At 35.9% G+C, this 14,992-nt stretch overlaps 1 protein-coding gene across 2 annotated transcripts in view; it reads left to right on the forward strand.

Annotated features, from left to right (window-relative positions):
- Positions 1-14,992, forward strand: part of atp6v1h (ATPase H+ transporting V1 subunit H) — a 51,606-nt gene that overhangs the window by 20,167 nt on the left and 16,447 nt on the right. The window contains exons 7-11 of one of the 2 annotated variants that reach the window (XM_067362631.1): positions 195-248; positions 1,297-1,394; positions 3,108-3,300; positions 11,841-12,019; positions 12,107-12,232. In XM_067362631.1, coding sequence (XP_067218732.1) covers positions 195-248; positions 1,297-1,394; positions 3,108-3,300; positions 11,841-12,019; positions 12,107-12,232 — 650 coding nt within the window. The remainder of the gene's footprint in view (positions 1-194; positions 249-1,296; positions 1,395-3,107; positions 3,301-11,840; positions 12,020-12,106; positions 12,233-14,992) is intronic. The other variant, XM_067362632.1, reaches the window with a different exon arrangement.

The following is a 14,992-nucleotide window of genomic DNA, read 5'->3' on the forward strand; positions in this document are numbered from 1 at the left end:
AAATGAATTCAGGGCCACTCTACCACAAAATTTTAGACAATTGCCTGTCACGAACAAGCCGTTTCACTCACGCAGGAATCATCTATATTCCTGCCATCATTGTCCAAGCATACAGCTCAAGTTCGCTACAACAAGAGGCCCAAAATCACAGATTTGTTTTCTTTCTATCTTTTTTTTTTTGTTGTTGTTGTTAGAAACTACATGGTACAGGTGCTGAACCTGGAACAGGGACCATCTCCCCCAGTGAAGTGAGTATTTCACGGATGGAGGCGGCGGATGTGCAGCTGTGTGAACGAGCCTCCATCCCCTTTCAGAGGCTAAGATCTTCACCCCTCTCTTTTTCGAGATGCAGCACATGCTGTTTCTTGTCCACTGCTTTTTTTTCCATTCATATCCACTGTGAATCTTTTCACTTTTTCCTACAGCTGCACTTCCCTAACACAACACCTTTTTTGTCTGTGTCCATCTATAAGCTTTTTTACAAAGATTCTTTCCTCTCTTGCCAGTGACTTTGGTCATAATTCCAATATTTCAGCTGCTTTTCTTTTTTTTTCTTTCTGAGATACACCACTAGAATTGATAGATTGAAAGGACCACCAGAAGGCTTTTGTCTTGCACTATAGCAATCTTCCTCTTTCATTTCTTTTTGCGCTTTTTAGGGTTCATTTGAAAGAATTTCCTTTTTCTTTTCATCATGTGTGGCGAGTCAAAATCTACTGGCGCAATGCAAGCGGGCACAAATTTTAATTCAATTTCCTCTCATGGCACTTAAGATGTCTCTACTTTGCTATTCTACATGACCTGCCTCCCTGTCTTTTCTATTTTCCGGACCACTCTGCTTTTATGCATATGGTGCTGATATACAGCATCATCTCCCCCAGTTAATGACTGAGTCTCTTCTCTTCTCTCAGCCACATTTCCTCTAACATCCTCTCTATGATTCACTCACTCTGTCCAGGTTTCAAGGCTGCTGCTTTCTCTCTGCTGCATTGTGGGATTGTCTCTTTGATCCAGCATGTTACCCAAAAGGCGTTTTTAAAAGTCAGAACAGTACTGCACGTGCATAAGTGAATGCAAAATTACAGAGAGTGTAAATGCTGCTTGAGCAGCCTAGTTTCATTGTGTTCTTTTGCTAGTACCTGAAAAGGACAGGCTTATTCCATGCATCCATTTCCCTGCTTCTCTGAACTGTTCTCTTCTTCGTGTTCTGATCATGTTGTTGTTTTGTGTTTGTGTGCATGCTAATTTGTGCGTGTGTGTGTGTCGTGTATGTGTATTTTTCCTTCGGATCCTCAGAGCTCCCAGTATGTTCAGTGCGTCGCTGGTTGCCTGCAACTGATGCTGAGAGTGAATGAATACAGATTCGCCTGGGTGGAGGCCGACGGAGTGAACTGGTAATGCTCATTTTCACACTTATATGTAGGTCTTGTTTTGGGTGATATTGCACATACAGTAGTAGACAATACATGCAAGTTATTAAGTGGCCATAGTAGTTATGGAAATCTGGCTGATGTGATTTCTAGTCCTGGAAAAAACTGATTATATAACAGTATTGTATTAAATAGTATTTAATGATATTATTTTGTTTTGTTTTATTTTATACAAATACACTTAAAGGGTTAGTTCACCCAAACATGAAAATTCTGTCATTACTCACCCTCATGTCGTTCCACATCCGTAAGACCTTTGTTAATCTTCGGAACACAAATTAAGATATTTTAGTTCAAATCCATAGGAAACAATGTCATTTCCTCTCTCAAGATCCATAAAGGTACTAAAAACATATTTAAATCAGTGGTTCAATATTAATATTATAAAGCGACGAGAATATTTTTGGAGTGCCAAACATAACAAAATAACGACTTATTTAGTGATGGCTGATTTCAAAACACTGCTTCAGGAAGCATCGGAGCACAGTGAATCTATGTATCGAATCTGCTGTTCGGAGCGCCCAAGTCACGTGATTTCAGCCGTTGGCAGTTTGACACGGGATCTGAATCATGATTCGACACACTGATTCGTTTATGCTCCGATGCTTCATGCATTGTTTTGAAATCGGCCATCACTAAACAAGTCGTTATTTTGTTTTTTAATAAAATATTAATATTTATAATATTAATATTGAACCACTGTACTCACATGAACCGATTTAAATATGTTTTTACTACCTTTATGGATCTTGAGATAGGAAATGTCATTGCTCCCTATGGAGGCCTCACGGAGACATCGGATTTCAACTAAGATATCCTAATTTGTGTTCCGAAGATAAACGAAGGTCTTACGGGTGTGAAACAACATGAGGGTAAGTGATAAATGACAGAATTTTCATTTTTGGGTGAACTAACCCTTTAATCACATTGTTAACATTTAAAATTAATTTTGAGGTTTTATTATCTCCATTATGTTTTACATTTTAAAAACCTTATTCGTCAATGACCCATGTCTTTGCTTTCACTTTTGATCAGTTTATGCATCATTGCAGAATAAAAGTAATAAACTGTATTGACATCAAACTTTTGAACGGTGTGTGTTATATTAATTAAAATGTTTTGTTGGCTAGGAACTGCTCCTTTTAAGTGAAATCTGTAACCAATTGTCTTGAACAACAACAACTGGAAAGTTCATGGAAAAGTTATGTAAATGGATTGTTCAAAAGAAGTGCAAGTGTTTCTTTATTTTTTTATTTTTATTTGTTTTGATGCTTAACGCACACAATTAGCACAGTTGTGCTCTACCAGCTTTTATGTTCCTCGTCCCTTGCCGTATTGAAGAACATCTTGTAGAACAAGAAAGCATCTCTCATTGTCCTAGCAGGTTTTAGCCTGTGATCATGAAGGTTCTTTTGTTTGCTAGGGTACAGACAGAGTAAAAAAAAGGATAATGAGGCTTCTCTGAAGATAATTTTCTTTTTCTTGCCTCTCAAGTAAAATTTCTTTCATGTAATGCTCTCATTATACATCACAAAAATGCGGACTGTCATTTCCCCCCTTCTTGCCCATCAAACCATCAGGACTAACTTTGTGAAGAGCATCCTCTCAGCAGACCATTAGGGGTGAGAGGCCCCACTGTGTACTAACTTCATCTTTTCTTATCTGTGCATCTTTCAGCATCACGGCAGTGCTGAGCAATAAGTGTGGCTTCCAGCTGCAGTATCAGATGATCTTCTGCGTGTGGCTCCTGGCATTCAGCCCGCAACTCTGCGAACAGCTGCGGCGCTACAACGTGGTACCGGCGCTTTCCGACATCCTTCAAGAGTCTGTCAAAGAGAAGGTCACTCGCATAATCCTGGCTGCTTTCAGGGTATGTGTCATGAAACACGTCTGCTTCGACCCAGTCCCCTTTCCTGACTCGGTGAATGCAACTGAATGTCATCAAATTTTCTTTTTAAAATTAGCCTCATGCCTTTTTTTAAAATGGCATTGATTGTAGACCCTATTTAGTTGGGCTTTTATTTCAGCCCCCCCTGCGACTGACTCAGCTGCATTAAACTAATAGGTAATTTCACACTGAATCCAAAATCCTCTGACACACACTTCTACTCCATCGCTCATTCGTCTGCTCTACATTACATTGAAATTGAAAAATAATGTGCAAACGGATATACCACTGTCCAAAAATGTATTATGCATTTTTCTAAACTAATACAAGTAATACAATTTATTATTATATTATTAGAATACCCTTTTTTTTTTTCTTAGTATTTTGTTATTTTGTTTTGTTATCCACACATTTGCTTTTGATTAGCGACCTATAAATAGTCCAAAATATTTTTGATTAAGTTATAATGTTTATTTATTCTAAATGAATCAAAATCCTTTATTTATTTACAGGTTAAAATTTGTGAATTCCAGATTTTCAATGTGATCTCAGACTTTTTGCCCCCCAATGAACTGCTGAACAATGCAGTTTTAATTAGTATATTTGAAGGGAGAAAAAAAAGGTAATTAGAGCAAGAGTTGAACCGAGACCTCTTGCAAAATGTGAAACATTTCTCAGAGCCACAACATTTCATTTCAAAGGCACTTAAGAGAAAGACACTTAACCCCAATCATTTACATAGCACTGTTGCTGCAGTTAGAGGAAATAGATTGCAAAGCATCTGCTAAATGAAGATGAGTAAAGGCACCATATAAATGTATCTCTAAGAATACTTAATGAAAGATCATTAAATCTGATGCCAAAATATATATATATATATATATATATATATATATATATATATATATATATATATATATATATATATATATATATATATATATATATATATATATAATATATGCTTTTATTTTTTATTTTTTGGTGACCGTGAATGAAGCAGTACATTTGCTGAATCCATTTCAGATGGACGGGTGTGTCTGTTTTCTCACTTTTTTTCAGATCAGGGCATCGCTCAGCAGAAGGTGTCCTCTTCAAAGTCCATTAGCGGATCACTCACTCTTTTATTCTGAAAGGATTTAATTTTTCCCAGAGCTTTCATGGTGAATATACTAAGAACCCCATTATTACTTTATTAAGGTTGCAGATTGACAAAAGCGCTCATTTTAATCTTTTCCACACTCTCGCGTCATCACCCATTCAGTGCTTGGTTTTTAGAGGCTAGAAACAGAAAAAAACTTGTCACCCCACATTCCCTTCCTGCTCATGTTGATCATTTGAATTAGGATATAGTGCTAGACCAAATTTAGTCCTAAGGCATTTTATCTTCCGCCAGGCTTATTACTTTTCATCTGCCGGTGCATATTTGTTTAATACATAGCCGAGGCACAAAAACAGGGTCCTTGTTACTTTTATTCTGCATTTCATTTTCCCGAACATGGCGTTCTTGGCGCAGGCTACATTTAATGTTCAAATTAACCCTGAAAGCTGGGCTCTGTTGGTATTAGAGTTGTGTAATGAATTCATTGTCCATGTCGCTGACAGTATTGAATTAGAGAGCAGCGCTTCATTCATCTCACCTGCTGAAGAGCTTATTAAGTTGTCCTGACATGGTATTCTCTCTGTGTCTGTCCATGATTACATGACTTCCATTTTGCAGCCATCAATGGATCTGCCTCTGCACTTTTGCTATTATTTATGTTCCACATTAGTACACTCTTCACCACTGTTATATATAGGTCTATAGCAATACTTTAAATTCTCAGATTTGAGGATATTGCTCTGTAGTTTAGCATAGTTGTGATTCTCTATCTGTTAATCAACTGATCATTGAATCTGATTATGGACCTCTTCTTATTTTTATATGGCCAACATTCTTTATTGATATTACATAATCAACTGCACAGCTCTGTCTCTCTGTTCTCAGTATAGAGATTTGATTAAATAGGAATGGTTTGGTACGTCACTTGGTCTGAGTCAGTTCTCCAAAAAAACAGTTGCAATTAAATGAAACGGATAACAAATATGATGGATTGATACAATATAAATGAACATAAAATGGTTATTTCCTTCTCTGTTGTCTATTCATAGTGTGTATATATAGTATATTTCCTTCATAGAATTTATCTCTGTCTGTCTACTGATCTCTCTCTCTCTCTCTCTCTCTCACCATTTCTCTTTCTCACTATATATCTACATATCTCTCGCTTTATCTTTCACTTTCTCCATCTCAAAAATAATCCATCTTACCAAGCAGTTTTTTTTTTTTTATTACCTCAGTTCTCTATATTGTATGACAAAAAAAACAAGGAGTATTTGTCCCTTCGGACTGCGGATTAAACCCCACCTGGAAAATATAAAAGTTGATTTAAATGTACTGAGCCAGACACGCTTTTGTAGTATTCCCCCTTGGAATATAAAAAAAAAAACAGTCATAATCATGGATTTAACAAGAAACAAAAAAATCTCAAACCCATCCAAATGATAACCACAAACAATTTTTAAGTATCAGAGAAAGTTTTCCATCAATTTATATAGACGGGTCAAAGACTGAAGAACATGTTTCATCTGGCTTTGTGGTCAGTCATCAGAAAAGTGGAGTACAGATTCCTCATTCCTTCTGTTTTCACTGCAGAAGCCAATTATATCATTTTGGCATTGCACCATATTAAAACGTCTCGGCAGCGAAATTTCCTATTAATGATAGACTCAAACTCGTCATAAGTCTCTGGCATTTTCCAAATTTGAACACCCAGCAATCTGTGGAAATTTTAAATAGTTTGCAGTCCTTGGAGGCACAGAATTTTAAAGTTATTTTTTGGGCATTGTGGTATTACATATTCCCAATTCCAAGACCTCAGACCTATTATAAATACTTACATTTGTAAGAAATGGCAAACTGAATGGGATAAATGTACAACAAACAAACTATATAAAATCAAACCTGTGATTGGTGCAAAACGTTGTGTCCAGTTTGAAAATCACAGGGATCATATTATTTACACACGCTGATGAATAGGGCACTCCAGACTAACCCTTATGTTTCTGTTAATGAATATCCTCCTTTATGCCCTTTGTGCCAGAATCCATTATCATTGAAGCATAATTTGATGGATTGTGTTAGGTTGAAATTTGTTAGAACTCTTTATTTTTCTGTTGACTTTTATGAAAAGATTTTTAACGAAGTAAGGCCTGATTTAGTTTTAGAATTTTTATCTAAGATCAAATTTAAAAAACAATTTTTTCCCCTTTTTATTTATATAAAATCTTGTTCTCACCATGAATATAGCCAAGGTAGCTCGCATGGCGTTAAATCATAAACAGAAAAACAAACTCTCTCCATCTCTCTATATTTATTCTTATATAGCCAACAGTTCTCCAAGAGAACACAAGTATGGCGGATGAATACATTATAAATGAACATAAGGTCATTTTTCTACTCTATAGTCTGTGTATAGTCTGTATATATAGTATATTTCATTCATATCTATCTCTATTTCTATATCTATCTCTTTCTCTGTGTTTGTCATTCTATCTAACATTCTATCTAGCTATGTGATAATCTTTAGTATCTAGCACTGTTATGTCACTCTATCATTTTTCAATTCAAATCTTAATGTCTCTTTTTAACATGTTCATTTACTCTCATGCAAGCGAGCCACACTTACTGCTCATTCATCAATGTCTTATTTCCACTGAATGGGAAAGCAGTGTGTAAGTATGCATAGATGCAGAATGTCACAGAGGAAGGTGTAGGACAGCATTATACTAACAATCCATCATCTTGTTAACTAGAGCTGTACGTTAGGCTGATTAGTTTTCTGACCGTGATTTATTATGTGTTGCAAAATGTTGTGGAAATTCTCAATTCTCAACCTACTAATCTGACTTCTTCACGATTTCGAACAACATCAGAATTGTCAATATAATGCTTGGTTCCATCCGGACGGTTGGACATTTGCGCCATTTTACCATTTCTACAGTTTAAAGGGGACCTATAATGCACCTTTTACAAGATGTAATACAAGTCTCTCTTGTCCCCAGAATGTGTCTGTGAAGTTTCAGCTCAAAATACCCCACGGATCATTTATTATAGCTTGTCAAATTTCCCCCTATATGGGTGTGAGCAAAAACATGCCGTTTTTGTGTGTGTCCCTTTAAATGCAAATCAGCTGCTGCTCCTGGCCCCCTTTCCAGAAGAGGGCGGAGCTTTAACAGCTCGTGCTTCGGTTGCTCAATAACAACAAAGCTGGAGAATCTCACGCAGCCAAAATGACAATTGTCAGTAACGGTGTTCAGCCTTACATTGTTCAAACTGGAGTCGGACACTGATGGAGAGACTCAGGAAGAAGTTACAACTTTTATAATGCATCTGGACATTTCTGATGGATTAGTGGATACATTTATGTAGTTGCTGTGGAGTTGAATCAACTCATCGACTAGCATGAAAAAGTAAGCAGTGCATGAAAACAATGGAGTGGTACACACCACAAGCACTCGGGGTTGTGTATGGTAATTATCTTTCGGCACTACATCATCTAATATTTTTATCTAGAGCCAAACACGCATCATTCAATCCCTTTCTACTAAATGCACGTTGCTTCCCTCTTCTGCTAAAGATGTAAAGAACTGCAGATGATGCAGTTATTTTAACAACAGTAGCAGAAACACGGTGAGCAGCAAAGTATATACTTTTGCTAAAACGCTGCACAAAACGAGAATGCAGGAAATGCAATCTGTCGTACAGATGACTCCAAGGGTCCTATTTTAACGGTCTAAACGCAAAGTGTAAAGCGCAAGGTTCAGGTGCACTCAGGGCGTGTCCAAATCCACTTTTGCTATTTTAACGACAGAAAAACGGTCGGGGTGCATTTTTGAAATGGGTTGTCCCTATTCTCTTAATGAGTAATGGGCGTAATGTTCAATAAACCAATCAGAGTGTCATATCCTATTCCCTTTAAGAGTGAGATGCGCTCGCGCCATGGCGGATTGCTTTTTACATGGTGGAATTTGTTGGCGGAAAAGCTGAACGCTTTTCAAGTGAAGAAACCGATCTGCGAGTGAGCGAAGTTAAAGCGGGCTTGCAAATGCAGGCTTTCAAATAGCTCCGCGCGATGAGTCAGTTAATATATATGTGCGTGTATTGGCACGATTGTTCAATTAGCCAATTTCGTTCATCATTATAACTATTAATAGGCTGAATTGAAAATAGGTAGCCTAATTCTAATACACGCAATGACTATTCATCATTACATTTTTATATTTATGTAGCCTACACAATAATATTCTTTTACACTGTAATCCTTTTGTTTTTAATATTTGGCATGTTTGTGTGATCCCTGTGTGTAATAAGCAAAGTCAACGCGCACTGTGGACGCACCCAGAGGCACAGTTTCTACCAACGCGCTCTAACAAAAAAATATTGCGCCATTGACTTTAGACCAGGTTTGAGTTGGTCTATGGCGCAGTCTATTTTCAGCTCCTTAAAATAGCAGTGCGCCGGCAATGTGCCTGAACACACCTCTTTTTTAGACCAGCACGCCCATGGGCGCACTAACTGGCGCAAATGCATTTACTAATTTAAGGACCTGGCGCTGAACGGGAAACACGAACGGTGCCGGACACAAACTAGCAAACACACTTGCGCTGCGCCTTGCGTCGCATTGCGCCGGGTGTATTATAGGGCCCCAAATGTTTAACTAAACCAGGTTTATGACAATTTAAAGCTTGGCACCTTTTAGATGTTTTGTTTTTCCTCATAGCTACATTTAGCATTATTAATCAGCATATTAAGAGCATTTCATAATAAACAATGTTTGTAATTTGGAAAATTATTTAGAGATGGCAAAGGGAAGACAAATCTTTGAAATTACTAGTTAACTTTGTTTTGTGCTCATGATGAGAGTATTGATTATTAGATTATATACAGTGTTTGGTTTAATAGTTTATTACTTTGAGCAAAATATAAAAATTGTCCATATTTTTCTTAAGAGGTATGTTTTCTCATTCCCAAGGCCTTTTATGTGCTTACACATAGGTGACTAAATGTAAATAAAAATAATAATATAAATAGTCTGATAAAACATCTGATCTAACCTTTTTATATTCATATCCAGTTGGGAGAAATATTTACTTTTTTTTGTAAATATTGTTAAAAATTATTAGACATCCCTGCTTTGGCTCTCAGGGCCCAAGATTCTAATCTTTGACTATTTTGAGTGTTTAGGATTTTTCTTTTACAAAGTACTATGGCTGCCCCTATGGAAATGTATAACTGTTCCAAAAAGAATTGTCCAGACCTCCGCTGGGAAGGAGATAAAGAGACTGGACCTCTTGGAACTTTAATTGAATACCCTTGATCTAAGCTAATCATATGATTTTTAGTTCTATTGTGTTTCTACTGTGCACTTTTTGGGTAAGTCTAGATTCTTTGATCATGTGATGTGTATATATATGCATGGTCTTTGATCTGAGCATCCGTCTGCACTTTTCTGAAACATTCCATGTTGAAATACCCTTTTGACCTTTTCTGAGCCTATTACATAAAACATTTCCATCATAAAAACAAGCATAATATGGACAGAAAGTATGTTACAAATGTATAAAAGAGACTTCCTCTCTTGGCTCAGCGAGAATGGGATTCCATGGGAATGGGATCTGATAAATGATTTGACTGACTGTAATACATATCTAATACAGGACATTAACATTTTTGTTCATCTTATTATCATTTATTTTCCCTCAAAATGAGAATAAGTATTAAACCTTTGTCTAAGATTGATAAATGTGTCCGGACTGCATAAAAAAATTATTTTTGCAGCAAGACTGCCAAAATCAAGACCTGTCAAACTGCCGCACAGCAGTCTGCATTGAAACAAAACGTTAGGCTGCTGCAAATTAAAATGCCAGCGCTGCTCATCACCTCTTTAATATGCATTACTGTTGTAATTCTACACTGCAGCTATCACTCTGCTAGGATTCCTAATATGCACCCTTCCTTTGCAAGCATACTTTTTCTTTTAAAGGTGCCGAAGAACATGTTTTTAAAAGATGTAATATAAGTCTAAGGTGTCCCCTGAATGTGTCTGTGAAGTTTCAGCTCAAAATACCCCATAGATTTATTTTTTATAATTTTTTTTTCACTTTATTGTATTATAATGTCGCAATTCTACTGATTAAACACTGCTAGCTTCTAATTGAAGAGTCTCAGTTACAGTGATCCAGGTCCATTCAAAAATACATATGGTTCTGTTTCATCAGTAATCAATACTTAACTTGTTTGAGAGCTTGTCTTCTGAGGCTGCTTGAGAGGAAAGAAACTTATGTACCACCTTGAGTCTATCATAAAATCTACAGCCAAACTTTATCAAACCAGCAGACATGAAAGGAAGATATGATTCATTTATTAATTTCCTAAGATTTTTTTTCTGAGCATCATCAGTTCATTAACTGATGATATATTCTTATAGTTGCAGCATGAGTTGATTTGATATTTCACCCAATTTGATCTAAGCAATTTAACTTGATGACTACCGGTAGCAACTAGATGAACAACTAAAGAATAATTTTCCAGTAATGCCGGAAAGGGCATGTTTTTAAGGCTTTTAGGTGAGTTTTCAAAGAGCATCATCTAATTTTAGTACAGCTGAGAGCAAAGGGTTTTAAAAAGGAAGTCAATGCTTATGTTAGCATTTGCTGCTAAATGAACCATATCCATTAAGAGTGTAATGAATTCTGAAAAATAAAAGCACTTCTATTATAATTTGACGTATTAATTTCCTCTTAAAGTCACATTGCTCAATGCTGAGGTTCATTTTTTTTCTTTTGGTTGTTCAAAGGGGCTGTGTCAAATGGGTTCCGGTAAAACATCACTGCGCACTCTGTGTAGATTTTTAAAAGTAGCAGAAACAGAAAAAGGAAAAATCTTGTTGAATGCATATTTCAAATTTAAAACACTGACTTTCATTTTACAACCATCTCTAATATAATTGTAATTCAAATTATAATTTATTCCAATGCTGTGCAATGTCTTAAATTTACTGAATCATTTGACTGCAGAAGCCAAGGACAGATTTTTAGTCTTATTTCTTTAAGGTCCAAGTTAGCTATTCAACCATTGTTTATCTGAAATTCTTCAAGTTCATCTTTTGTTTCAATTTTTAATATATCGTCTTTATTATTAAACACCATGGTAACATAGTATGCACATTCAAATGAAATCTGATAAAAGAAAATGCTTGCTATAATTTAAATAATCACAAAATAAATAGTATTTTTTTAATTATTGCACTCATAACAAGGTGTATTTGGAATTGAATATTTAATTATGATTGATTTTTGTTCTAGAGATCCAAATAAATGGTGCTTAGATTCTTTCCAGTACTCTTAGTGCTTAATTATCCACTTAATTTTATTCTACTATAATGGCATTAACATGATTGATGTTTGTTCTTTTGCTGTAGAACCTGTTGGAGAAGTCAGCTGAGAGAGAGACCCGTCAGGAATACGCTCTTGCCATGATCCAGTGCAAAGTGCTCAAACAGCTGGAGAACCTGGAACAGCAGAAATATGATGATGAGGACATCACTGATGACATCAAGTTCCTCCTGGAAAGACTGGGAGAGAGCGTTCAGGATCTTAGGTAAAGCCCTCGTACTCTCTCAGTGTGTTTTAAACATGTTTCTTTTTCCTCACATGTTCATAGTGTTTTCCATTCTTCTTCCTGCAGTTCTTTTGATGAGTACAGCTCTGAGCTGAAGTCTGGACGCCTGGAGTGGAGTCCAGTGCACAAGTCGGAGAAGTTCTGGAGGGAAAACGCTGTTCGCCTGAACGAGAAGAACTACGAGCTGCTGAAGTAAGAAGCACCTGCTGTTTGGACTAGGAAGATAAAGATTTGATAGGATAGATTCACTCGCTCTCTGTTCTACACCGCATCATAGAATGTCAAAACCATATTTATTGTTTGAATTTTGTGATGAAATGACAATTTGAAGGCTGAGATTTAAAAAAAAAAAAAAAAAACAGCCAAAAATATTAAATGAATAAGTGGTTTCCACACACGGCCTCCAATCCAATTGATATAATTATACATATAATTAACGGTTGTGAACAAGTGACCAATCATAATTTACAGTTTTAGGGATCCGTTTTTATAATATTTGTTTTAATAATTGATTTTTTATTTATTTATTTATTTTTTTATAAGTGTTATTACTGGGTGTAATGCAAGTTGCAGCGGACAATATATTTTTGTCTTGTCATCCTGTAAAAATAACTTTTAAAACAAGACACATTTACTTGAGAAGAACAAAACTAAACAAGATAAAAGACTTGTTTTCAAAAAAATATATTGAATTACAAGGCATAAATCTTACAAAATTGTGTTGATTTATGGTTTAAGAAAAAACATAAATTAATTTAGTTAACATACCCCAAGAAAACATAATTCAAGATACAGTGGCCGCAAAAAATTTATTTGGATGCTTGTGATTTCTCTGTAGTGGTCTCTCTATCCTCCTCTTAATTAGTGTTTTCAAAAATATCGATATTTCAATATGTATCGATACTGAAATATCTGAAATGTTTCCAATACTCCTTTCTGCAGTATCTGCAGTCGTCTCATTCACTCCGTTTAAATTGTGTTGGTGTGCCTGGGTCTGAATTTCAGTACGGGATTGCGCATAATTCTACTCATTCCTGTGGATTTCACACTCATGTTCGAAGTGCACACAAGCCACCTCTGACATGCCAATGCCAAAATAAGCCATTTTTGTGGCTTATTAATGGTCAAATACACTCAAAAATAAAATCTTGGTGAGTATTAACGTAAACACAGTCGTAAACAGTTCAGGAAGAATGTGCAACAGTATTTTTGATCTGTGCGTGCCTCAGGTCTTAAAGGGACAGCAGCCTAATAAACGTGCCGCTCTATGTCGTTAATATTAATCAAACAACAAAACGCAAAGAGAAAATCACTTACTGCTCTTGACTGATTAACTTATGCAACTTTAATTGATTAATCTGTATTTAATTTTCACAATGAAGATTATCTAATGTTATTTTAAATTTATTTACTGTTACTTTATTCAGTTTCTTACCAGAATGCTACTGTTATTGTATACTACTGCTATATATTTTATTACTGTTTGCTTGTCTAAATTAATTTAAACTTATCATTTGAAATCAAGCTTCATTGTGCTGTGTGTAAAAATGACCCCATTATAAAAACAAATACATTAAGTTAGATAATTGTAATGATAAATGATTAACATTTATATATGAAAAATGAATATTGATACTTTTCAAAGTATCGTATGGAAATTCGAAATTTCCAGTACCGTGACTTTACTACTCTTAATAAAACGGTAGCAAAGGCCAAAAAAGAAAGACAAAAAACAATAATTAAGAATATTTTAATGTGAAAGTGGCTGCTTTAAAACATACATGCTGTGTGAAGTAATACTACACGTGTGAATAGTCATAATGAGTGCTTTCAGTTCTCTCAGCTTTTATAATAAAAGATGTTAGCAGGGGTCAAGTGTTCAGAGAGGGACTGAAACGATTTTTTGCAGTATCGAGCAAATGGTTAAATGACAGTTTTGAACATACTGTACTGTTTTTACACAAGCTGTTTTTACAATCTGAGAAACATTATACAGTTGTGTGCGTGTTCCTCTCCTCCCTGTGGCGAACGTCGCACAAGTTGAAACCAGAGCCGAGTATTGGCAGTTGAATCTCTCATTTTCATCGTCTCTCAGTAGTGTAATCATGCGTCTGCTCGACCCTTTTGACAGCTCCGTTTAAATCCTAATCTACTCATCTCATTCCTCTCATCACCACCCTCTCCGCAATCAGCACAAAGGCTCCATTTCAGCCATCAGCAATTTGTGTTTTACTTCAGTTCGTCTCTCTTTTTTTTCCCTCCATCTCTTGCTCTGTGCAGGTGATTTGTAGTGCTTGAACCCTCTCTCTCCATTCTGCATGACTGTTATAATTTCACGCTTTCATGCCATGGAGACCTGTCTCATACTTGATCTATTGTTTGAGAGCAGAAATAGATTGAAATTATATTCCCCAGAGCAACAAACTTCTTGGCTGCTGCCAAATAAGTCATTTTCTTAAGCAGCATTTTTGTTGAAAATATCTCAACATCCATTAAATGAAAAACATTCATTTAAGAAGCACAGATTTATTTAAGATGTGTTTTCAAGATTATATGGTGGGTTACAAAGCGTAAATCTCACAACATTTTGTAATTTACCCCAAGAAAACTTCAAGATACATTCTAGATACAATGGCCACAAAAAGTATTTGTCATTGGTTTGTCAGAATATCATTGATTTGATATTATGTTTTGGGTAACACTTCAGTCTAGGGAACATGTATTCACTATTAACTACAACTTTTGCCTCAATTAAAGGTGTTCTAAGTGATGTCACACGTTTTTAGGCCAAAACATTTTTTGTCACATACAGCAAACATCTCCTCACTATCCGCTAGCTGCCTGTCCCCTGAACACACTGTAAAAAAACGCGGTCTCTGTAGTCGCCACAAGCTCCGATAACGGCAATAAAAACAAACTGGTGCAGCCTGGACCAAGAATCATAGTAAACAT

This window comes from Chanodichthys erythropterus, chromosome 16 (assembly GCF_024489055.1).
Source record: "Chanodichthys erythropterus isolate Z2021 chromosome 16, ASM2448905v1, whole genome shotgun sequence".
In the NCBI taxonomy this organism is placed as follows: Eukaryota; Metazoa; Chordata; class Actinopteri; order Cypriniformes; family Xenocyprididae; genus Chanodichthys; species Chanodichthys erythropterus.